General features: G+C 33.9%; 1 protein-coding gene across 2 annotated transcripts in view; it reads left to right on the top strand.

Moving 5' to 3' along the window:
• The window catches only part of ACVR1 (activin A receptor type 1), a 148387-nt gene that overhangs the window by 98406 nt on the left and 25511 nt on the right, over window positions 1-24470 (top strand). For both annotated transcript variants that reach the window (XM_074303404.1, XM_074303403.1), the window contains exons 4-7: window positions 3053-3319; window positions 11152-11366; window positions 14326-14425; window positions 18401-18547. In XM_074303404.1, the coding sequence (XP_074159505.1) occupies window positions 3053-3319; window positions 11152-11366; window positions 14326-14425; window positions 18401-18547 (729 nt within the window). The remainder of the gene's footprint in view (window positions 1-3052; window positions 3320-11151; window positions 11367-14325; window positions 14426-18400; window positions 18548-24470) is intronic.

A 24470-nucleotide genomic window follows, 5' to 3' on the forward strand; every position in this document is an offset into this window, starting at 1 on the left:
CAGATTTCTTGGAAATAGGGCTGTTCTAGGACTCGTTGGAGGCTTTCTGACCCTCTACCTAGCCGGGTTTACAGAATAAAGTAAGATAGTGGAAAGATCATTAAATTTGTAGTCGGAAGTCCTGGTTTTGAATATCTGCTTGTGTGTATGTGTGTGTGTGTCTGCAGCTTCCTAAATAAGCTGCATAAAATTTATATCAAGAATTGAAAGAAAAGTTAGGAAAGCCTTCCTGTAATAATAATAGTTAGCATTTATATAGCATCTACAATTTTCTAGGCTCTGTGTTGTGTTATATAAACATTGCCTAATTTATCCCTTACAGCAACCTTGGGACATAGGTGCTGTTATTATCTCCATCATACAATTGAAGAAACTGAGGCAAACAGAAATTAAATTTATTTGTTCAAGATCACATTATTCATAGGTCTTCCTGACTCCAGGCCCAGCACCCCAGTACTATATCACCTAGCTGCTGTCTCTTCTCTCCCTTCCTCTTTCCCTTCCTCCTTCCTTCCTTCCTTCCTTCCGCTCTATGCACATGCTTGTACACACACACACACACACACACACACACACACACACACAAACTCACTCATTCAATCTTCCCTAGTGATAGCATTTATATAGTGCCTTTCTCCCTCCCTCCTTTCCTCCCTCCCTCCCTTCCTTCTTTTTTTTTTGGGGGGGGGAGGGCGGGGAGAGGTAAGCTTATAGATAGGAAGTGTTGAAAAGCCAGATGTAGTTGATCTTTTTTGTTTAACTCTTTCTTTGTTACAAGAAAGGGTTAGATGGTTAGAAATTGCTGAGGAATGATTGACAATAAAAACACATATATACATACATACATGCCTAAGGTATCAATAAAACAGGGAAATAATGTTGAAATTATGATTTTCATTCCTGCTTTTTTTTGGGAGGGGGGAATAGGGTGATATAATAGGATCAGTTTATATTATGATTCATATAATAAGGAATATATTTGTTCTGTAGCCTGATTCAAATACTGATGCTGAAAAGATTTCTGTCATATAGGAGAAAAAGAATGCTTTCTTCATTGTGAAAACTGTTTCTTATTAATACAGTCTCTGAGTTCTGGATTTGGGATGATGAGACTAGTGACATACAGAGCAGTGTCACTGGCTATTCTGGATGTTATTCCAAACTCATTTGCTATTGCAGAAGTCTCTTAGTGTTTTTTCAAAAGAACTATCTCATTGATTATAGAGTATATCCCCTTCATTTGGTGGTACCTGTGGAGGCAAGATGTTTGTGCTATAGGGGCAACTTGTTTTTATTTTACTTCTTTTTGAAGAGGGAAAAGAGAAGGTGAATGTTCTCTTTCTTTTGACATTTTTGAGTTTCTCTTTACTCCCTCTCAATGGCCTCTTCCTCCAAGTCCCCTGCTGTATCTCCAGGTATTTTAATACCTCTCATTGGGGTCATCTCTTAAAAGCAAGTCACCCCAAACTCCCTTTTAAAAGATAGATTCAAAATAGATTGAGGTAGCTATGCCACAGAGCCTACTACAAAGCATTCAACAATAGACAGAAACTCAGCCCCTTTCTAATTTGGGATTTGAGAGTGAGCTCTGAAAGTTGAATTTCCTTATTTGAACAGGGTTTCAACTTAGCAGCTTCCAAAGATTTGGCCTCTTGCAGTTTTCTCTGTCTCTCTGTATGTGTGTGTCTGTGACTATCTCTTTTTATCTCTCCGTCCCTGTCTCTATCTCTGTTACACTGTGGTTTTTGGGTCTCTTTTTTGTCCCTGTTTCTCTGTTTCTATCTTTTTTCCTTTTCCCCTCCCCCCTCACACTCTCATTTCTATATAACTCTTTTCTTCCCTCTTCCTCCCTCCCTCTTGCTCTTTTCCTCTGCCATCTGCACCCAAAGCTGTTAGTACTAGCAAGTCTGATCTACTCACTTAACCAGGAAAAAATGATGCAATGATTTTAAAAACTGAATCTGAAAAACCAGTCTTTGAAAGAACAATTAATTAAAAGGTCTTATTGGATTTGGCACCCCACTTTCCCCCCCACCCTTCTTCCACACCAGAAGCAGCTGCTCCCAGATCTCACTTGGGACACTGTTCATAGTTCTTCCTCATCTCTGTCTCATCTTGTCAAAATTCCATCTTCAAGGTTCAGTTCAGATGTCACCTCTTCAATGAAGACCCTGACTGTTATTGTCCCCCTTCCTCTAGAATTACTTGATCTGTATCATTTTGCTCTACACACACACACACACACACACACACACACACGCGCACACACACACACACACACACACACACACACACACCTCACTCATTCAATCTTCCCTAGTAATAGCATTTATATAGTGCCTTCTCTGTGCCTTACAAATATTATCTTATTTTCTTCTCACATCAATCCTGGGAAGTAGGTACTTTTTATAGAAAAGGAAAGAGTCAAATAGAGTTTAAGTAGCTTGTTCTAGTGTCTGAAGACAGATTTGAATTCAGGTCTTTCTGATTCCTCTAAGCTACCTAATTGTCATAGAACTTAACTTGCTGGTCTATGGATAGATTCCAGGAAGTCATTGAATGTGGATTGAAAAAAATTATATTTTTATTTTTTACTCATTTTTAGCTGGTCTACATTTTCTTTCATTATAATTTTTTTAAAAATGCATTATTTTGAAAAGAGGTAAAAGATTCTATACCATAGAAATTAAAAAAAAAAAAAAAAACCCATTGCAGAAAAACAGCTTTTTGAAGGTTGGGGCAGTTTTATTTTTGCGTTTAGATCTCCATTGTGTATCCCAAAGATATTTGAATGTTTGTTGAATTGAATTGCCCAATGATTTGGAATTCATGGGTTGGGCACATTTCATGCTTGGCTCTACTAAATTAGGTATTAGTATCTTCAGGTGATGCTTATTGTGACTTTCCTCATAACTAATTGTCTAGGTGTGTTAAATTGAGCAAGGGGGAAAAAAAAAACCAAAGCTATATTATCCACACATGATTGAAGAAACTTTTCAATGCCCTCTTGAGAGAAAATACCATTTTCTTTTCTCTTCTCTTCATTCTGCAGATGAGGAACCAAAGTTGAATTCAAATTTGTATATGTGTGTGTGTGAAGGCATATCCTGTGGGAATCAGGATCACTGTGAGGGACAACAGTGTTTTGCCTCATTGAGCATAAATGATGGTATTCAAGTGTACCAGAAAGGATGCTTCCAAGTGTATGAGCAGGGGAAAATGACCTGTAAAACTCCACCATCCCCGGACCAAGCTGTGGAGTGCTGTCAGGGAAACTGGTGCAATGGAAACATCACAGCCCAGCTACCAACTTCAAAAGGTAATGGTCCTTCCTGTCTCCATCTCTGTCTTCCTTTTTCTAATCCACTTCTCCATCTTTACATTTCTCTCACTTTGGTTCCTGTAATGGAAAGTTGAGCTAAAAGCGAAGGGCTGGGAATAGGGGAGGAGACTCCAAAAGAAGATGGAAGTTATGAGAACATAAAGTAGTGTAAAAATACTTGAAGAAAAAAGTTAAAATGTGACCAGTTCTTTCATACCCAAGATATCTTCTTTGGGGAATGCTTGTGAAAAGTGTTACCAACTTTATTCAATTCCTTTTTCTTGTGTTTTTTTTCCTTTTCCTTCTCCTTCTCTTCCTTCTTCTTCTCCTTCTCCTTCTCTATCTCCTCTCTTCTCTTTCCTTTTTTACTTTTTCTTTTTTTATTTTTTTGGCAAGGAGATATAGTGGCTGCCATAAACAACTCCTCCTAAAACCTATCTGCAGATGAAGTGTATATAGTGAGGAGAATGGGGTGAGATGAAGAGAGCCCATAACTCTGTCTGAGTGGCACATGTACATTAATGTAACAGAATGAAAAGCTTAAATCCATTCTCCCCTTTTCCTGTTATCTATTGTGTAGTTGTATCTGTCTCGAAGCTGGAAGTACTATGGGATTTTTCACTTGCAACTTAAATGAGTTCTTTATAGGAGGACCTTATACAAATGGTTCCTTAATATTTGAAAATTCTATTGCTCTGAAGCAGGGCAGTTTTAAAGCTGCTTCCATGTTTGGGAGCATCCTCACTTCCCAAGAAATCCTAGAATGCCTACACTAAATAAAGGCTTGACAATTCAGTGTACTATTATTAAGGGCTTGCTATGTTCAAAGCTCTGTTCTGAGGATATGAAGACAAAATGAAAAACAAATCTTTGCCTTTTTAAGGATTAAGCTTACATTTTACTGAGGCAAATGTACCATATGCACAGATAAGAATATACATGGTAATTTGAAAAGGGAGCAAGCATTAAAAACCAGGGGAGAGGATCAAAAAAGGCTTTTCTTAACAGTTGGTGCATGACTTTAGCCGGGAGACTTGAAGGAAACTAGGGATTCCAAAAAGTAGGGACAAGGGAGGAAATACTTGCTGTGCAATGGTACAATGGTGAGAGATGTGTATTAAGAGAAAGTGTGTTGGAAAGTTTAGTTAGAATATTGAAGATGTGAAAGAGAGGGAAGTGAAATAAGTCTGGAAAGGGGGAATAGAATAGAATCAGAATGTGCAAGGCTAATAAATACTTAGCTGAAGCTTGTCTTTTATGCTAAAGGTTATAGAGAGCTAGTGAAGATTCTGGAGAAGGACAGTGATTAATTCTAAATTTTAAATTCACTTAATCCTAGATCTTTAAATTTTTCCTAGGAATCTCATTAACTTAGTTTTATTGGATTTATGATTTTGATGATAAGGAACTCTCATAGGTCAATGGCATTAGAGAGTTGCCTAGGTCAATAATACTTTAACTGATTTGTTTATGATCATAAATCTAGTATGTTTCTGAAACAAAATTTAAATTCTGGGTCTTTTTGACACATAGTAAAATTTTAAAGTAGGAATGTTAGAAGTAGAAGGATTATCACTAGAAAAAGTGGCAAAGTATAAAGAAGACTGTATTATGTATGATACATTACAATAACGGTGTTTATGTAAATCAGTGGTATCAAACTCTTATCAAGATGACTACCACTAAGTAATAAATAAGGACCCTTGTGGGCTATGTATTGACTTGAAATCTAACTTTCTGTCTGTCTATCTATCCATCCATCCATCACCTGTATTTATTTAGTTATAAATCTATACATGTATTTGGGAAAATATACTGCCTATAGGGAAGACAAAAGTTAATAGTGAACTGAACTATCAGGGACGTAGGAAAATCACAGGGACTGTGAAGAAATACTCTGTCTATATCTGGAGATAAATATCTATATGTCTGCATATCTTTTGCTGTTGTGTCATTTCATTGTATATAACTTTGTGACCCCTTTTGGGGATTTTCTTGGCAAAGATTCTAAAGTAGTTTGCCATTTCCTTTGCCAGCTCATCTTACAGATGAGACAACAGGGTTAAATTATTTTCCCAGATAGATATAGCCAGCGGGTATCTGAGACTGCATTTGAACTCATGAGATGAGTCTTTCTGACTCTAGGTCTGGCATTCACATCACTGTGTCACCTAGCTGCCTTACATATATATATCTAGATATAGGCATATCAATACATTAAAATCAGATAGGAATTGCATTTTAATCTATTTTGGGTTACACATGGGAAAGTTGGGGTGTTATGGGCTGAGTGTTTGATGTCCTATAGTCACCATCAATAAAAAGCTAGATCCCATTTATCATTTTTTTTCTTTCTTTTTAATATAATAATATTTTATTTTCCCCAAACATATACAAAGATAAATTTCAGCATTCACTTTTGAAAAACCAAATTTTTCTCCCTCTTTTCCCCATCCTCTAGGTAGCAAACAATTCACTATAGGTTAAATATATGTAAATCTTTTAATATATTTCCATATTAATCATGCTTTCACAAGAAAAATCAGATCAAAAAGGAAGAAATAAAACATAAGAAGGGAAAAAGCCACAAGTAAACAAATGGCATTACCCCCTAAAAAAGAGGTGAAAATGCTATACTTTAATTTACATTCAGTCTGCATGTTCTCTGAATGCTGATGGGCTCTTTTCTTTGAAAGTCAATTGGAATTGCCTTGAATCATCTCATTGTTAAGAAAAAGCCAAGTCTGTCAGTTGATCATCACCTAATCTTATTGCTCTGCTCTGTACAATATTCTTTTAGTTCTACTCACTTCACTTAGTATCAGTTCATGGCAGTCTTTCCAGCCTTTTCTGAAATCAGCCTATTAGGTTTTTTCAAGAAGTATATAAATACATATCAGATAGATTTTCATTAAAATAATTAAAAGAAAAAAAGAATTGGTGTATGTGTGTGTTTTATGCAAAATGAGCCTAAGCTGAATAAGTTCTTAGAATATATTTAGTTGCATTTGAGGAAATGTCTCCTAATACAAATGGAGAGCTTAGCAAATTCTTCATGCATTTTAGTGCCCATGTAATACATATAGATGTGGTGATAGTACTCTGCCCTTTCTGAAACATTTTATCTTTTATGAAAACTGCCACATTTATTAACTGATTTGATTCTCAGGATAGTCCTGTGAATTAGCAGAGTATGGAAGTTGAAAACTAAGAGTTTGTAACTTTGCCAAATGAAAGGGAGTTGGTTAAGTAGCTGGAGCCAGATCTTCTGATTTAGTCCTGTGAGTGCTCTTCTTGTTGCATCACATTCCTTTTCAGCAGAAAAGACATGTTTGTGGAGTTTCTACTTATAGAGACAAAATTAGACTCAGAAAGGTATGATACCATAGGTTTTTTTTTATTTATTCTCTTCGTTTTTTTCCCCTTTTCTTTTCTGTCTAATCTAGATTTGTATTCTTTGACTCATGACCCTTATATTTTTTTCATCCTTTATTAGTCTCTATAGTCTTTTTTTGTTTTTGTTTTGTTTTTAAGAGGCAATTGGGATTAAATGGCTTGCTTGTCCAAGATCACACAGCTAGGCAGTGTTAAACTGTCTGAGGCTGGATTTGAACTTGGGCTCCAGGGCTCAATCCACTAGTCATTTAGCTATTTCTAGTCCCTGTCTTCCTTTAAATTACTAAGGGACCTAATATAAGTTCCTTTTTTTTTTTTTTTTTTTCTTTTTTTTCCCCCTGAAGCAACTGGGGTTAAGTGACTTGCTAAGGTTCACACAGATAGTGCTTGTAAAATGTCTGAGGACACATTTGAACTCGGGTCTTCCTGACTTTCAGGGATAATGCTCTGTCCACTGTACCATCCAGCTGCCTGGGCTCCTTCTTCTAAATAGTTTTCATATTCTGCTTTTTAAGAGTTTGTCCCCTGGTTTCCTTTTTTTTTTTTTTTTTTTTTAAATTATGCTATGTTCTTGGAAACATTAATTCCTATAAGTGATAGAAATAGTATTGCTTCATGGTTAGACTTCCTATGTTTCTTATAGTTCAGTTCATTACTAATCTTTGTCCTCATGGGCATGTTTTCCCTATTTGCTATGAAATCTCTTATCTATATCCTAGCCCTCCCATTCCTTGAGGTGTCTGAGCTCCCAAAATTTCTGATTCTCTTTCTCCTGAGGCATCAGGTATGGTCTAAAGATTCAAAACCTTGTAGACCACATGCTTTTGCAAACTTCCAATTTCTCTAGAAATTTTCTAGAAGCTTTCATCAGTAGTATCCTTTGCACTTCTGCTAGAGTTCTCTTGTTTCTTTCCCTCTTTATGCCTTCTTGCCCATTCTCGTGGAGGCCCCTGGAGTTATTTTCCTTTCATTGTTAACTTTTGACTTGATTGAGGAATATTACATATTTCCCTCTCTCTTCTTCCTCATCATATTTGCTTCCCCTCATCCCCCTCCCCTTTTCCTCCCATTTTGCAATTTAGTACTTCAAGCTTATCATCACTTCACATGGGGTCTGGGTATTATGAGGCTAAGTACAGGATGTTTCAGTTCTATTTCCCCACTATCACTTCTATTTGCCTTTTGCTTTGTACACTCTTGTATATTTTTAGAAAGAAATCTCTTAATGGGCCCTTTATTGTTATTTTCTTCTTTTTGTCATGTTTGATATATTTGTTTACCTTTCTTATATTTCTGTTGCTTGAGGTGATTGAAAAGCACATGATTTATTTAGGTCAATTTTCTTTCTAGGAATATTTTGATCACTTCTTTTTATTGGATGTCATTTTACCTCTCCCCTTTTCCCCCATTAATTGTTAGTCTCAGGTTTGCAGGATAAGTCACATTGTGTTGTACCTTGAGCTCCTTTGCACTTCAGATTATATTTATTCTATTTCATCCTTCAGTTTCTGGTGATTGCAAAAAAAAAAAAAAAAAAAAAAAAAAAAAGCGGTTTTTGATTTTCCTTTCCTTTGTATTTGTAGGTCTTTTTCTTGGTTTCTTTCAGAAATTTGTTAATCACTGGAATTGCCAAATTTAATCATTATGCATTTTGGATATTGCAGATAACTTTTTGATTTATTTGTTGTTGGGGATTTCTTTTTCTTTTTCTTTCTTTTTTTTTTTTTTGAGGCAATCTGTAGATTATTTTGATTAGCATGTTTTCTTTGTTCAGAAGTTTTAGGCAATTATCTTGTGTTTATGTTTTTCCAAAAGTGTCTCTACATAACTTGCTTTAAGATAAATGTTTTACTTGGAGATTGTTTTCTTTAACCTTACAGCTTTTTCTTCTAGATTGTCTTTGGTTCTGTGTGTTTGGACTCCAATAAATTAATTTTTTCTTTTACTTAGTTGTTGAAGGTTGCTATTGTGGATTCAAGTTTTTCCATTCTGCTGATATTTAGACTGTGTAGCTTTCACAATTCTTTTAACCATTCAGGAATTTCCTGCCTTAGTTCTTTGTTCTCTTGACAATCCACAGGCTTTATACCTTATCAGGCATTGATTGATTTTACTTTGTCTTGGAATATTTATTCATAGGTATCTAGACTCTTTTAGCTGATTTAGAGGTCACATTGTCTCCCTAATCTGCTTGAGCCAACCTCCTTAACAAAATTTTCTTACTTCAGAATTCTCTGGTGATTTCAATTTTTTTCCCTTATGTTCTCATATAGCTCACTCTCCAGCTCCTTACCTTTTGTAAGTATTCTTTGTAAGATGACTCCTATGTTTCACTAACCTCTGCCTTTGCTGCTCCAACTAAATACCTGAAAAGGAAGAAACTAGTCCCACATGGATGCTTGGCTCTTTAATTTAATTTTAATCTAGTGCCATATAGTCACCCATTAGTGTCCTATCCTAGTTTCTATCACTTTCTGACAGCACTGTGTCTATAGGTCATGCTGTGGTCTCAGCTAGAACAAACTTCTTTGCTTTTGTTTTTTTCTGCTTCTTTGGGAGGATGGAGAGACAGCTGAATTCTGTTGCAAGCTTATAGATACTTTATGTAACTCTACTCTCTCTCTCTCTTTTATTTATTTTTTTTTTTTTTGGTAACTCTACTCTCAAGGGAAATGAGACATGAGCAAAAGGGTTGCATGGGACAGGTCCTAGACCCCCTTTCCCAAATTAACTAACCAGAGACATCTTCAGGTACAAAGAGAAAGCATTTCTTTAATCCTTGCAGGGAGAGGCACAGACACACACCTGGGAGCCATCCTAGCTCTCACCATGTGCTCCTGAACCTGACCAGCAGGAAGCAGAATGCCCTGTTAAATAGGAAAAGACCCAAGCCTTTTCGTTGTATAGACTAAAAGGGCAAAGCCATCCTTGACCAATGAACACCAATGCTGAATGCTTCCCGAAGATCACATCATTTTCTGTAACTTCTTGTCATTTCCTGTAATTTAGGGACTTTTTTTTTTTTTTTTTTTAGAGATCATGTGACTTCCCAGGGTCCTTCTTGGACCCATAGACTAAGGCCTGATCTCCCAGTCCCAATACTGAGAAAACTTCATCCAGTCAGTCCCATTCAGGGAGATGTTAAATAAATGATTTAAAGGTTAAGGATTAATCTTTTCTGCTGGGGCGGCTATGTGGCACAATAGATAGTTCAAGGCTTGGAGTCAAGAAGATCTGAGTTCCAATGTGGCTTCAGACACTCACTAGTTCATTTAATCTTCTTTGTCTCAGTTTCCTCATCTGTAAAATGAACTGGATAAAGGAAAGGTAAACCACTTTTGGATCTTTGCCAAGAAAACTCCAAAAGGGATCATGAAGAGTTGGATATAACTGAACAATGACTAAACAACAATAACAAAGTAGTACATTTGCTAGATTTTTACCTTGTTAAGGTAAACAAAATGTTGAAAAGATCATGGGCATCCGAAAAAGTACGTAGTCTTCTATCATGTTGGTCAAGAGACTTAAAAGTCTGCTCTAGTATAGTATCAAGTGAATCAGCATGTAGCCCTAACTAATTTTATAGGGTTGCAAATAAGTGAAAGAAGATAATTTTAGAGATGTAAAAGACTTTAGAGACAATGTAGCTTAAATGTATTTCATTGTGGGTTGAATAGATAGGGGATAAACTGCATGAAGGAACTTAGTTCAAGATTTGATTTGGTAAAGTGGAAAGGGTGTGATGAAAGATAAGAAAAGAATGAAGATAAGGATATAAGGCATTCATGGTGAGGGCACAAAATTTAGGGCCCAAATGGAGTAGAGAATTCTGGGAAGTGAAGTGATAAGAGTTGAAGATGAATACTTGATTCAATAGACAGCTGAGAAACTTTTGTTGGCTTTTTAAGAAGGGAGAGACATAGTCTCAAAGATATGATGCCTGAGGAAGATTTGGGTGTAATGTGTATCTGTGATATATTTGAAATTAGAGAGAAATTTCCACAGTGAAGTAGAAATTGTTGAAGAAAATTTGCCACAGATTTAATTTGTTTGCTTCAAATAACCACTTTTATCATAGTAATATTAAAGATTGATATTTTGCAAAACTCTGAAGGTGAAAAGCCCTGAAGGTCAAATTCTCTCATTAGCAACAAGTTTTTTTTTTTTATTTTGTCAAATTTAAAAATATTTTCTTGTTTATTATCTAATTTGGAATCTTTTTTTTTTTTTTGCAAACCAGAATTTTGTTCTTATTGGTTAGTTTATTGAATATTAGAATTTAAAATCACTTTTTTTCTTGTAATATTATATGATGAAAGAGAATATATCTTATGTTTTTAAAAATAAAGCTGATTATTATTAAGAAATCTCCTTTATATACCAAGCAAACAGTGATTTTTATGACTAACTAATTACTTTTTTTTTTTTCCTAGGAAAATCCTTCCCAGGAGGATATTCACGATTCAGCCTGGATTACATGGCCATTTTTATAGGCCTCTCTATAGCAGCATGCCTTTTTGTTATTCTACTGGTTGTGGGCATTCGGAAATTTAAAAAACGAAATCAGGAACGGCTTAATCCTAGAGAAGTGGAATATGGCACCATTGATGGACTCATCACTACAAATGTTGGCGATAGCACCTTAGCAGTGAGTTTTGAATGGGGCTGGAAATTAAAAAAAAAAAAAAAAAACTCCACAAAGATAGCTGATACAGAAAAAAAGATCCATTATATGCTTTTATTTGAAGTATAAAATATCAAATATTGCCTGGTAATTGTGCTTGGCAGTACATATATACATATACACACATGTGTATGTATATTTATTATATAGTGTATATGTATATGTATATATTATACGTATGCATGTATATAGCATAACAAAATAAAAGATTAGTTTTAGAAGACTGTTTAGAGCTGTGTGTGCTATACAAGTCACTCATTATGAGCTTATATTCACTGTTCACATTACTGTTTTGCAGTCATGATATTAAATCTGAATAGATGTTTATGGTTAACTTATGGCAGTTTCATTTTTCTACTAAGTAGATTTTTTTTTAAAGAGTTATTTTTTTTCTTTGGTCTATATGTTTGCTTACCATTAAAATACCCCTTTCCCCATTTTATTCTTTCCAAATAATTTTGTTTTTCATTTATTGAAACATAATTCCTAATTGTTAAGGTATTAAAACATCATCTAGAGGAACAGGGAAGTTTTATGTATCCCTGTGCTGCCACCTTGTGGAAGAATGAAACTGATTAGTTAAAATACTTGAAAAGGATTTAAAACATTTTGAAATTATTTTTCATGCTTTTATAATGAAAACATTTTGAAAAAAATATCAGTATCTTTCAGGGCTTTTTTTTTTTTTAATTTTGAAACACAGTTATCACAGTTGATAAGAATGTTAATAGTAAATAAGCCAGTTCATTTCTGGTTGGATCTTTTTGGTATTAAAATATTTATTTTGCATTCTTTGTCCTATAGAAAATATTTTGTAGCATATTGTTCACTTTATGCAAATAGTGGATTTTAAACAACACAAGGATTTTGTCATAAGATATTGGAGTGTAGGGCTACATTTTTATGTTTTGAATTCTCATACACACACACACACACACACACACACACACATTTGCTTCTTGTTTTGTTTTATTTTGTTTTTGTTGTTTTGTTCTTTTATTAAACCCTGGGTTTGGAATAGTTAAATTCCAAGTTTTGACATTGAACTTTTTTTTCAAGTGTATCTCCAGTAATTTTTTTTTTTTTAAGGAACTAATATATTAAAGCTTATATTGATTTTTAAAATAAAGGGTAGGTTTCCTCAGTTTTTTCTAAATTATGATTATTCACATTAAGAAAGCTATGGAAAGTGAAAAGTATTTCTTCAAAGGAATCCTTAATATTCTTCCTATTCTAAGAAATATAGGGTAAATCTACAAATGAGTTATTGAGGAGTTCCAAGGTAATTAAATTAGAGTAGACAAGTGAAAAATCTTTAAGAAGAAATGATTGGATTACCACTTCAGAAATATCTTTTTCCTAAAGTGGGATATCATCTAACTTAGTATTCTCTAAAAAAGCAAGAAACTTTTGCTAATTTCACACACACTCTTACTCCCCTCACTATAGACTAAGCTAGACTAGATAAAACCCTGAAGTCTTGATTCTGGGGCATTCCACATTTGACAGTAAATGGAGATAGGTCTAGAGTGACCTTACCTAGCTGAATCCTTCCCTTTCTCTTGACCATCTTGGACATATTTCTACCCATCTGCTTTGCCTGGAAGCACCTTGGAAAGAGGATGTATTCAATTTCAAGACAGAAGATTATATTCTTCAAAAGGAAATACATTTAAGACCTCTCAAGTTCTAAGGAAAATTAGATGAATTTGTCGAGTTAGTGAAAACAGAAAGGGCAAGAGGGAATTCTTACAAAGCTTAGGCAAAATAGGGTGCTAAAATAAATTAGACAGAGCTTCATTCCTCATAGCTGCTAACACAGAACTAATTACCAAGGGCAGTGATAGGAACAGCTAGTGTAAATTACTGTTTAAATAGCTTTTACTATTTAAGAAGAAGGATGGAAGCATGTCCCAAAATAGCCTTTTAAAGTCAATTAGATGAGATGACAGTATAAAATCATGATATGATACAGTTTGACGAACACTCTTAAAAACAAGATATAGAAACTGTCATGAATTGCAGTCTGTTGACTTGTTCGTTTAAATGAGATATCCATTTGCAAATTCTTGGCCAAAATGACATTTATCCACTAGTGAATTGCTTAACAAAACTAAAATGCATGGCTTATTCCTGGGATGAATCTGGGTGTAACTCCTGTTTGACAAATTGCAAAGTTTGATTATTTAAAAGAAAGCTATAGTTACTTCAAGCTCGTAACTGTATTGTAAAGGTTAAACACATAAAGGAATATTTTGAAACTGTGTTTCAAACTATATTTTGTGAGAAAAATGAATAGCAAACTATTTATGGAACAGAAGATTTCAAAACAAGCTTTTAAAACTCTAGGCAGCCCCCCATTATCCATTTTGTGATTTATCTAGTCTCTTAAGAGTCTCATTTTTCTGCCCCTTGGACTGATGCTTACCTTTCTGTAAGTTTGGTGATTGCTATTGTTTTACAGTGATATAGACACCATGAAAGAAAATGAAATATAAACATTAACACTTTGCCCCTTCACTGAAGTATTTTAAAAACAATTAAGTTTTTGGAATGCTGCTTCCTTTCATGCCATTATTACCACCATTTACTTGGTTCCATAACTGGCTATATAAAGATACTATGTCCCAACTTCAAATGAGAGATTTTCCACCATCTTATCACTGTGTTTAGGAAGACATCTCTCCTTGGCTGACTCTATAAGTGAAAAGGAAAACTCTTTCTACAGCTGTTAATCAAATATAAATATGTGTGTGTATATATTATGTATTCAGATTTGGGTTGACTTTTTTAAAAGAGAAATTTTATTATGTTATTTTTCGTTCATGAGCACATCCTGTCCTTGTATTCTTTTATTGAATAAAGAGAAATTACTCTTAGCTTTTCCCCAATGGTTCTCCTTTTTCCTTGTTTTAAACCACAGGATTTAATGGATCATTCTTGTACGTCAGGAAGTGGCTCTGGTCTTCCTTTTCTCGTACAAAGAACCGTGGCTCGTCAGATTACACTCTTGGAGTGTGTAGGTTGGTAATAGTTTTTTTTTTCCTCCCTTGCCTTCTTCTGAGAATGAATGATGGATGGGAGGTGGGAAATTTAGCTCTCTTCTTTGCTTATTACACTTGTGTCAGTAGAGAAGTCTTGACCCCTTCACATAGTATGGACTTTTGTTCCTCTTTGAGAATGAAGCACAGCATTCAGCATGGACTTGGCTGAACCCAAAAAGCCCTTGTCTAATTTCCTATAAAACTGAATGACCATTTTTGATTTTTTTTTGTGGGGGGATTATGTATTTCCTAGTTCTAGCTTTAGTCATTTATGACTGTAAGTTTTCATGTACCTTTGAGTCAGGTAAGGGCAGATCTTAAATATCCCTTAGATTCTTTACTAGTTATGATTTCTGAACTGGTTATGAGTCTTTGCAACTTAATTTTATGTGTCTGTAAAATGAGTATAATAACATGTATCTCACAGGGTATTTGGTAGGCATTTAACTAATATGTGTATAAGTTCTTGGTAAGTTTTATAGTGTAAGATAAATACTATCTCATTACTACTTTTTTCAAAAAAACATTTTCTGATCAGACAATATTTTTGAGGATCCTGATTTAAGTTTGTTGATTTCCAGTATATTTTATGGAGTATTTTGGTTTTATAGTAATGTTGTTTTAAATCCAGTAATGCTCAGTCTTTCATGGATTCTTTTTTTGGGGGGGGGGGAGAGGCAATTGGGGTTAAGTGATTTGCCTAGGGTCATACAGCTAATTTTGTTAAATATATAATCCCACATTTGAACTCAGGTCTTCCTGACTCCATGGCCAGTGCTCTATTTACCATCTAGCTGCCCCATATTCCTCTTTGTTATGAAGGCTCTCATAAATATGAATGTGTCAAAGCAGTTTGGTGAAAATAAAGCTCTCTATGTTCTGCAATTAGAAGTTTTTTAATGTTATTGTTGAAAGAATGGGAATTGCATCATAGAAATTTAGACATAGAAATGAAAAATTGAGTTTGCTTAAAAAGTATCTCAGCAGAATTCTTTATTCAGTAGATTGCTGTTTGCAAGCATATTTCCAAATTGTGTTTGAAAGACTAGTTAGTTGCTGTCTTTTTCCTGAAAAGTCTGCTGAGATTTTTAAGGCCTAAGAGAAATCAGGAGAAGACAGTGTTACATTGAGTGGACTAAATATCTGATAGAGAAGGACAATGCTAAATGTTTATAGCTTTCATTCCAAACTTCAAATTACTTGGGGAATATTGCCAACTCTTTCTCTCTAAGCTTTGAGAGCAACGAGGTCAATCTTGATTACTTCTTTGGTGTGTGTGCTGTAGAACTTGTTCTGCTGCCATAGATCATGTCCTAGAGCCCAGAAAAAGTGTGTAAGGCATCTTAAAAATGATATTGGCTTTGCACCAGGATGCTAGAGGCTTTAAAAATAACTGCAGGAGTAGCGGACTTCATTTTTTAAATTGCATAGCTCCTAAAAGTAGTTGGCTCCAAATACATTTGGTAGAGACATTTCAATAGAAAGTCCAAAAGAGGAGTGGGGATTGAGACATGCTCTAGAAGAGTTGGCAGTATTCTTGCTGATAGAAGCAAAAAAAAAAAAAAAAAGTTTTAGATATTGAGATCTCTTCTTCCTTCCTCCCTTTTGACTGTGTTCTGAAAAGCCATAGCTTAAACTTTGAAATGTAGATCATTTAGCAGATGATAGATAATTTAAACTGATCACTAATATATAGCAACTAAAAATTCCATTCAATAGACATTTAATTTAGCAAATATCCTATGGGCCAAGAAACCATCAGGCCCCCAGCCAAAAAGCTGTTGTCTTAGCACCCTAAAGTAAGAAGCAAAGACTACTAAAGTATTACAAATGGATGAATAAGTTACCATAAGCATTTATATACTGTGATGGGTAAACTAGAAAAAGAGTAAAGATAATGAGATATTTCATGACTTGGATCACAGTCCTGTAGTTACACATGTTCCATCATGTAAGTATACTTTCCATGGCAAAGATATTTTAACTGTTAAATGGATGAATGGAGATCAGTCCCTAGATAAATGTCAGCGACTATTATTAGCCATTTTAGTTCTAGCAATTTCCGTAGGGTAGGAGACAAGAGTCTCTTAAGAGAAATTAAGAGAAGGTGCTATTCAGCTAGTAATCATAGCAATGTGTGTTCAGGTGGCAATTTGTCTACAGTTCTCTCTTCTATGTTATAATTTCCCCATTGCTATTTACTATGGGTTGGTGTAAGAAATTAAATGTGAATTTGGGGAGTATTTTATGGATGCTGCATATGACATGGAAGGCCAGCAAATGACACATAGCCTATGACCAAATATTTAATCCAAATTTTACAAAAAGGTTACTTGTAAGCATCTCATAAAAGAAAAAAAAATAATTAAATTTCTTCTTTGGTGTGAAAGGAAGGCCAAAACATTTCCCATAGATTTTTTCAGATTTTGGGAGCATCATACCCCTAATTCCTGGGATATGGAAGAGATAACTGTATTTTTACAAACAAGTAACAGAATCCACATGATCTTGGGGGAAATCCTGTAGCACCAAAGAAAGGGAAAAACACTTGTTTCAAGTTATCTCTGTAGTAAGAACATGCTCCTAGATTGAGTGTTGAATGTGTATACATGCATTTTTCTGTACTTCTGCACATCTATATATTTTCACTCTTGATTTATACTTTGTTGTTGATATTTAAAGTGTTCCTCAATTAATTCCTTAAGTTAATACTTAAGGTTTCCTTTTTTAAATAATAAAAAAGAGAACTTGTATTAGGCAAAGGTGCACCAGTGTTGATTATGCTAACCTGGGTCACCATTAGTGGCAAGTCACAACTGTACAGTGCAAATGTTCAAAAACTTTAAAGTTCATGTAGTCTCTTCAGTGTTGTAATTAGTGTACACTAATGCAGTTAAAGAGATTTCAAAAATAATTATTCTTCCTCTTCAGTGAAGGTTTCTTTTCTTTTTCTTTGGTATGCCATAATTTTATTTCCTTTTCTCAAAGTGAACTCTTCAATGGTATACCAACACCTGAGTACTTTTTGCATCCTGTTACCCCAATCATAGCAATAGAATTTTCCTCTTCTCTTCACTTATTTATAGCTTTCCAAATGTACTGGTGATCTGCATACCTTAAGGTACTATATATGAGAGGCAGCATGGTATAATTTTTAGAGAGATAACCTGGAAACCTGGAAACCTGAAATACCTAACTCATCTGACGTATGCTGGTTATGTGACCCCCTAGAAAAATCACTTAACATCTTAGTGCCCTCAACAATTCTCTGTGATTGTAGGTTGTAGAAAAAGTACAGACATGCTTTGGTAGGGATTTCTTCATTGGGGCTTTCCCTATCTCATAATCATTAGGTCCATGCCTTAATTCCAAAGAAGGTGCTATAGAAATGTTAATGATAATTATATTTTATTAGCATCTGCATTTTCAGTTAATATTGGAAATGCTTTGGGGGAAATATCCTTTATTAATGAAGCTATTCTGTACCATATCAACTTAGTTGTGTGGGATGCAGAGAGGTTAAATGACTTGTCTAGAGTTACAAGGCTAGCATGTTGTAGAGGCTAGACTAGCATAGAGTTCTTGATGATTCTAAATGAATCTTATTAAATATTATTATTATTATTAAATTATTTAGTTCCCTCAACCTTGATAATAGTAATTATTATCTTACACTTTTAAAACTGAATAATAATTCATGACTGTATACAATTCAGAAATATTGAGGAGGGGTGAATGTTTTCTGTCTTTTTGCATGTCTTTGCATAAACAAAGATAATAGCTGGTAAAATTGGTTTTCAAGGTAAACAATCTAACCAAGGAGTTGCAGACATTAATTTATTGACTTGTTTTTAAAGTTTAATTTAGTTATTTGGACCTTTGAGAGCTAATTGGAATTGGCTCTTTTTAATAGACAAAATTGATCAAAACTTGCTTTTGCTTTGCCTTCATCAGGAAAAGGCCGATATGGAGAGGTATGGCGAGGTCACTGGCAAGGAGAAAATGTTGCTGTGAAGATATTTTCCTCCCGTGATGAGAAATCTTGGTTCAGAGAAACAGAATTATATAACACTGTATTGTTAAGGCATGAAAATATTCTAGGTAAGTAAGAGTAATCTGATAGCTAATCATATTTATTGGTTGAAGGCCAATATAATAAATACATTTTTGATAATTTTCTGATTTTTTTTGTGTGAAAATAAACTGAAGAGTTAATCCAAAATAATCGAAATAGAAACAGCCAATACTTACTTGTACACATAAGGCAGTTAGTTAGGCAGTTAAACACATAATTCTTTCAAATACACAAGCCTGAGTTAAATCTTACCTCAGAAACTTACTATGAGCAAGTCACTTAAATCTGTTTGCCTCACTTTTCTCAAATGTGAAATGGGAATGATAATAGCATTAATTTATGGTAGTTATAAGGATCAAATAAGATGTTTGCAAAGTGTTTAACATAAATTAAGTTATAGCTTATATTGCACATAGTAGTTACTATATAAATGTTAAGTATGATTACTATGGTAATGATGTGTTTAAATTTTAGTTTTGGTGACAAATTCAAATACAGAATGCATTTTTCTCTTACTTTTGCTTGAAATTGTTCTTTTAACTGGCTTATTTCATTGGTATAGTTCTGTATCATCTGTTCAACCTGGATTTTTAGAGAGGTCACGCAGTCTGTATGTGTTAGAGAAGAGATTTGAACTAGAATTTCCTCACTCTGAGGTCACCTGTGTCCATTCATGTCAAACTACTTTTGCTTACAATTCTTTAAACTCTACCATGAATTTTTAATTCACGTAACAATTGTAGGTAATGAGAACATATGGTATATGTTTTCTTGTTCCTACATCTGTAAATGTTTCTTAAAAAAAAAAAAAAAAGAAAACAACACCACTTTTTCCTCTATTTCTAAGCTTTAAGGTTTGACTGATATCTTTATCTAATCACTTTGTGGAATTAAGCTCTATTTTCTTTTATTATATTCATTGCTTTTACCAGATTTAAATGGGATGTTGTAATTTTCTTTGAAATCATCAGGCACATCAAGAATTAATAACAAATTCTCTAAACTGTTGTATATTTTATAAAGCAGTTTAAAAACAGAAGTTGTTGAAAAAAATACACTATTTACTATAAATTGTAAGGAATATTGAAAGTTGGGTACCAAAGTGATGTTATAAGTTTATAAATCTATGCAAAAATATCTGAACCATGCTAATTTCAGCACTACCTTAACAACATCCAAAGCTTCCATGCTGTTCTGTAGAATTTTTACAAAGCCATTTCTAGGATGGGGTTGGAGAGGATAGAAAAAAGAAGAAAAATAAATTTACATGATAATTTTGCTGTATATTTGATTGAAATAGTAAATTGTGCTTAGCAGATTTGAAGTTTCATGTGTAATATTTTTAATTGTACTATGCTATGGAAATACTTATTTTATTTCATAAATAATTATTAATGTAAAAAAAAAAAGAAAGGGAAACAAAGAATCTCTTTCAGGACTCCTGATGTAATGTAACTCCTCCAAACACGTAAGTTGGCACTTTGCCATCTACTTTCAGAATACAGCCTAAAGTATATGTGTCATCTTATTACAAACCTGATTGGGGTAGTCATACATAGGAGATATAAAAAGTCATCATTGTGATATGATTCATTACACTAGGTTTTATACATTGCCAAGCAATGCTTTATTCTTACTACATGTACTTATAATGATAAGCTCAATTTTTATTCTTCACCCTTCTCATAGTCATTGTCATCATTTTGTCTGTGGATACATTTGACATTAAATCTCTCTCTCTCTCTCTCTCTCTCTCTCTCTCTCTCTCTCTCTCTCTCTCTCTCTCTCTGTTTCTTTCTCTCCCTGTCTCTGTCATGTTTTTTTTTTTTTTTGCTTGCTTTCACATTTTTTGGCATGTTTTTAGTTTTCTGTATCTCAAGCTTTGTGATCCAGAGTTTCCTTTCCTTTCCTTTCCTTTGTTATCACTAAAATAATACTTGAGGCTACAACACATGGCCTTTTCTATCCTGAGAATGTTACTGTTGCAAAATTCCCATTATGTACTTCCGCCTATCCATTGTTATTGTTCAGTAGTATCTGAATGAAAATTAAGCACTTTCATGACCCTTCGAGCCCCATAATACATCAATGTGCTGCCCATGGGGTTTTCTTGGCAAAGATACTGGAATAGTTTGCTATTTCCTTCTCCAGTGAATTTAGAGGAAGAAGTTAAATGACTTGCTTAGGGTCACATGGCTAGTGAGCACCTGCAGTTGGATTTGAACTGAGTTCTCCCTGAACTAGTTCCATCACTGAGCCCCCTAACTACCTCCTATAGGCTCCTTTCATTGAACCAATGACACAGTCTCTTTCTGACTGCTTATACCTGCCAGAAATTTATAACTCACAATTTCTTAAGGCAAAATTACAAATACAATTGTATTTTTTAAAGTGTTGTAATTGTTTTAATGTACATATGTGCACTTTGGAATGATATTGTGTCTATTTTCAGAAGAGATATAGCAATTTTTTTTTGAAATGCAACTTTTAACACTTTGAACTTATATATGTGCTTGTATTATATAAATGCTAAGTGTGATTATGGGGAAAGAATAGTTAAGAGAGTTGGTAAGGACTTCTACCCTGTTTGGTTGAGGATACTTAGGTCTTATTCTATCTCTTGATCTCTTGCCTTATATAAAAAAAAAAAAGGACCACAATCAATTTGCTTAAGCTTAACTTTGAATAAATCTATCTACTATTCAGAAAGTGCCTGTTTGAAGAACCCTCTCTCACATTAACAACAGAAGATTTTATTTTTGACAATAAAAATCAACCTATAATTGTTCCAACAAATATGGAATCCCCCAAATTGGAGCACTAGATAGAATTTTTACAATGCCCTCTTTAGGTAATTTTCTTAAAGCTTTAGTCAAAGTAGTCTAGGTAGGCCATCCTCACATATTTAGGATATGGTAAGCAATACATGTGGATGAAAGGAAAAAATTGATTAAGAGTCATAGGACAATTTAAGGTAACGTGATTAGGGAATGATTCTTTGAAAGATAGGAGCATGAATATTTGAAAATATGAACATTTGAAAACTATGAAAAGGCAACATAAAGCTCATTACTAAATATTTTAAAAGTTCAAAAATGTATTTTTCCATATCTCAATCTGAGTGAAAAGAGGCAAAGAGGAAGAAAAGTTGGGAAGATAGAAGAAAGTTGCAAATGAGAGCAGCTAATTAATTATTAAGAGGAAGATAAAAATACAGGAATAGAAAAAGATAAAAAGGTGGTGGAAGGAAAACTTATGTTCTGATGTATCCTCAAATTCTCCAGTTTAGAAAGGCCCAGGGGCACAATTTTGATTACTTAAAATGAAAATAATGCAACTAAAATTAGTTGTATTATTTGGGCAAATAGTTTCTCTGATAAAAGACTTATTTCCAAAATATTTAAGAGACTGATTCAAATTTGTAAGAATAAAAGCCCCTATCTAATTGATAAATGGTTAGAGGACATGAATAGGTAGTTTTCAGTGGAAGAATTGCAAGCTATTACATACATTCCATTAAAAAATTCTCTTAAGTCTCTAATAATTAGAGCAATACAAATTAAAGTAACCTAGAGGTTGCACCTATTATATTGACATAATTGTCAAGAATGGAGAAAGACAGAATGGTAGGAATCTCCTACTGGTAGAATGTTCATGGTGCCTTTTTGAAAGCAATTTGGAACTATGTCTCCAAAGTCATTAAACAATACATGCTCTTCAATTTGGACAAAAGTGGGCTCACATCCCAAAGAGATCAAAGAAAAGGACCCATAGGTTCAAAAATATAGCATCTTTTTTGTTGATGTAAAGAACTGGAAGCTATTCATCAATTAGGGAAGGGCTAAACAAAAATGAATGTAATGCAATGAACTGAAATGCTAAATGTTGAAAGATTTTAAGATACCTTGGAACATTTGTATGAGCTAATATAAAGTGAATTGAGTAGTTCTAGGAAAACAATTTATACAAGAACAATATTATAAAATCAAACAAATTTGAAAGAGCTAAGACCTTTAATTAGAGCAATTTGCCAACTATGATTCCAGAGGGCCAATCATAAAGGAGGTCACAAAATAGAGATATTACTAATACCTCTCAGGGTTGTTTTTAGGTTTAAGTGAGATAATATGTAGAAAAATTACTTTACAGTTCTCTGCAAATGTTTTGGTGATATTCATTTTTATGAGATGTGACAAATAATGAATAGACAACTGGGACTTGGACCTGAGGGTGGAAGATGGATTCAAATCCACCCCCAAAACTTAGTACTTGTGTGACTCTGGGTTTGTTGCATAGCTTGTTGGGGATCTCAGTATACCCATTTAAAATATGGTAACAATGATAAGTCCTGACACTGAATAAGATCAAATGAGAGAACAAGCTTAAAGTACTTTGCAAATCTTCAAGTGTTGCATATTTATGAGCTACTGCTGATATCAAAATAGTTTCTCTAAAGAAAATACTTTGTTAACTATGAAGCAATATGAAAGCTTAAGTTGCTTTTGGGATGATGTTCAGTTCTTCTCCATCATACTTTAAGACCACTTTCAGCTACACATAATTTGATTTTATGTGCAAAGATGACTAACATTCCCTAATTGTGGGTATAGGATTGCATTTTTATACTTTACAGTCAAAATATTACAACTCTTCAAAACTATAAAATGTGTTATGACACTCAGATATATTTGTATCTTTATTAGGAGTTTGATAGACTTTATATTAGGTTATAAGCTTTGAAACAGGAAAGAAGGCAGTTGAAGGACTGGCTAATTTCTATGTATTGGGACAGCTTTAACAGTCAAGAGATTTAGACTGAGATGTGTCCAAAACATTATCTAGGAGAGATCTGTAATGTAAACTTCATTCAAGGAGAGGCAGTCTTAACTATCTCTGACAGTTTTGACAGTACCTTTACCAGGTAGATAATTCATGGATTTTCTATGGTTTTTGTTTTATTTTGTGTTTCTCTTGATTACCATTTTAAGTTCTAATTAGATCTTGAGAAGCAGCATAATATCCTTTTCCTTCTTTAACTGTTTTTTCCCCTTGTACTTCAGATACTTTTTTTAAGGAGGCAACCAGAGTTAAATGACTTTCCCAGGGTTACACAGCTAGTAAGTGTCTGTGGCCAGATTTGAAATCACATCTTCTTGTCTCCCAGTTTGGTTCCCTATCTCCTTTGCCATTCAGCTGCCCTACTTCAGACACGTTGCAAACTAAATATGAGTTAAGTGGTCTGAATGCTTAATAACCACCATTGTTGTTAGAGGAAAGTTAGTTTAAATTCTTACATCGATTTCAAACATTTGGAATACAACCTGTTTTAAAACTGGCTATAGTCTATAGTCTTGAATGATGAGCTTCTGGGTACTATATCTTTTTCAATACTTTTTCAAAATAATACTTAGCTGAGATTAATTACTGCACAGAGATCTGTTTTATTTAAATGTCTTATTTTTTTCAATTGCATGTAAAAACAATTTTTAACATTTAAAAAAAATTCAAGTTTCAAATTCTCTCCCTTCCTTCCTTCTGTCTTCCCTTATTGAGAGGACAAACAATTTGATATCGGTTATACATACATAGATAGTAATGCAAACCATATTTACTTGTTAGTCATGTTAATAAAAAGTATACCAAAAAAAAAAAAAAGAAAAAGAAAAGAAAAGAAAGTAAGAATGAAAGGAGCAGAAAGTAAAAACAAAAAGTATGCTTCATTCTGTATCCAGATTCTGTATCCGAATCTTTGGAGATAATTTCATTAAAATTTCAAATTGTCTTGGATCATTGTATTGCTGAAAATACCTAAGTCATTCATAGTCGATAATCATAGAGCATTGACATGACTCTGAACACCATTCCCTTGGTCCTGCTCACTTCATTTGCATCAGTTTATATGTCTTGTATTCTAGTTCTGTCTCATCCAGGATCATTTTGCTGCAGCAC

The sequence above is a fragment of the Sminthopsis crassicaudata genome, chromosome 3, assembly GCF_048593235.1.
Source record: "Sminthopsis crassicaudata isolate SCR6 chromosome 3, ASM4859323v1, whole genome shotgun sequence".
In the NCBI taxonomy this organism is placed as follows: domain Eukaryota; kingdom Metazoa; phylum Chordata; class Mammalia; order Dasyuromorphia; family Dasyuridae; genus Sminthopsis; species Sminthopsis crassicaudata.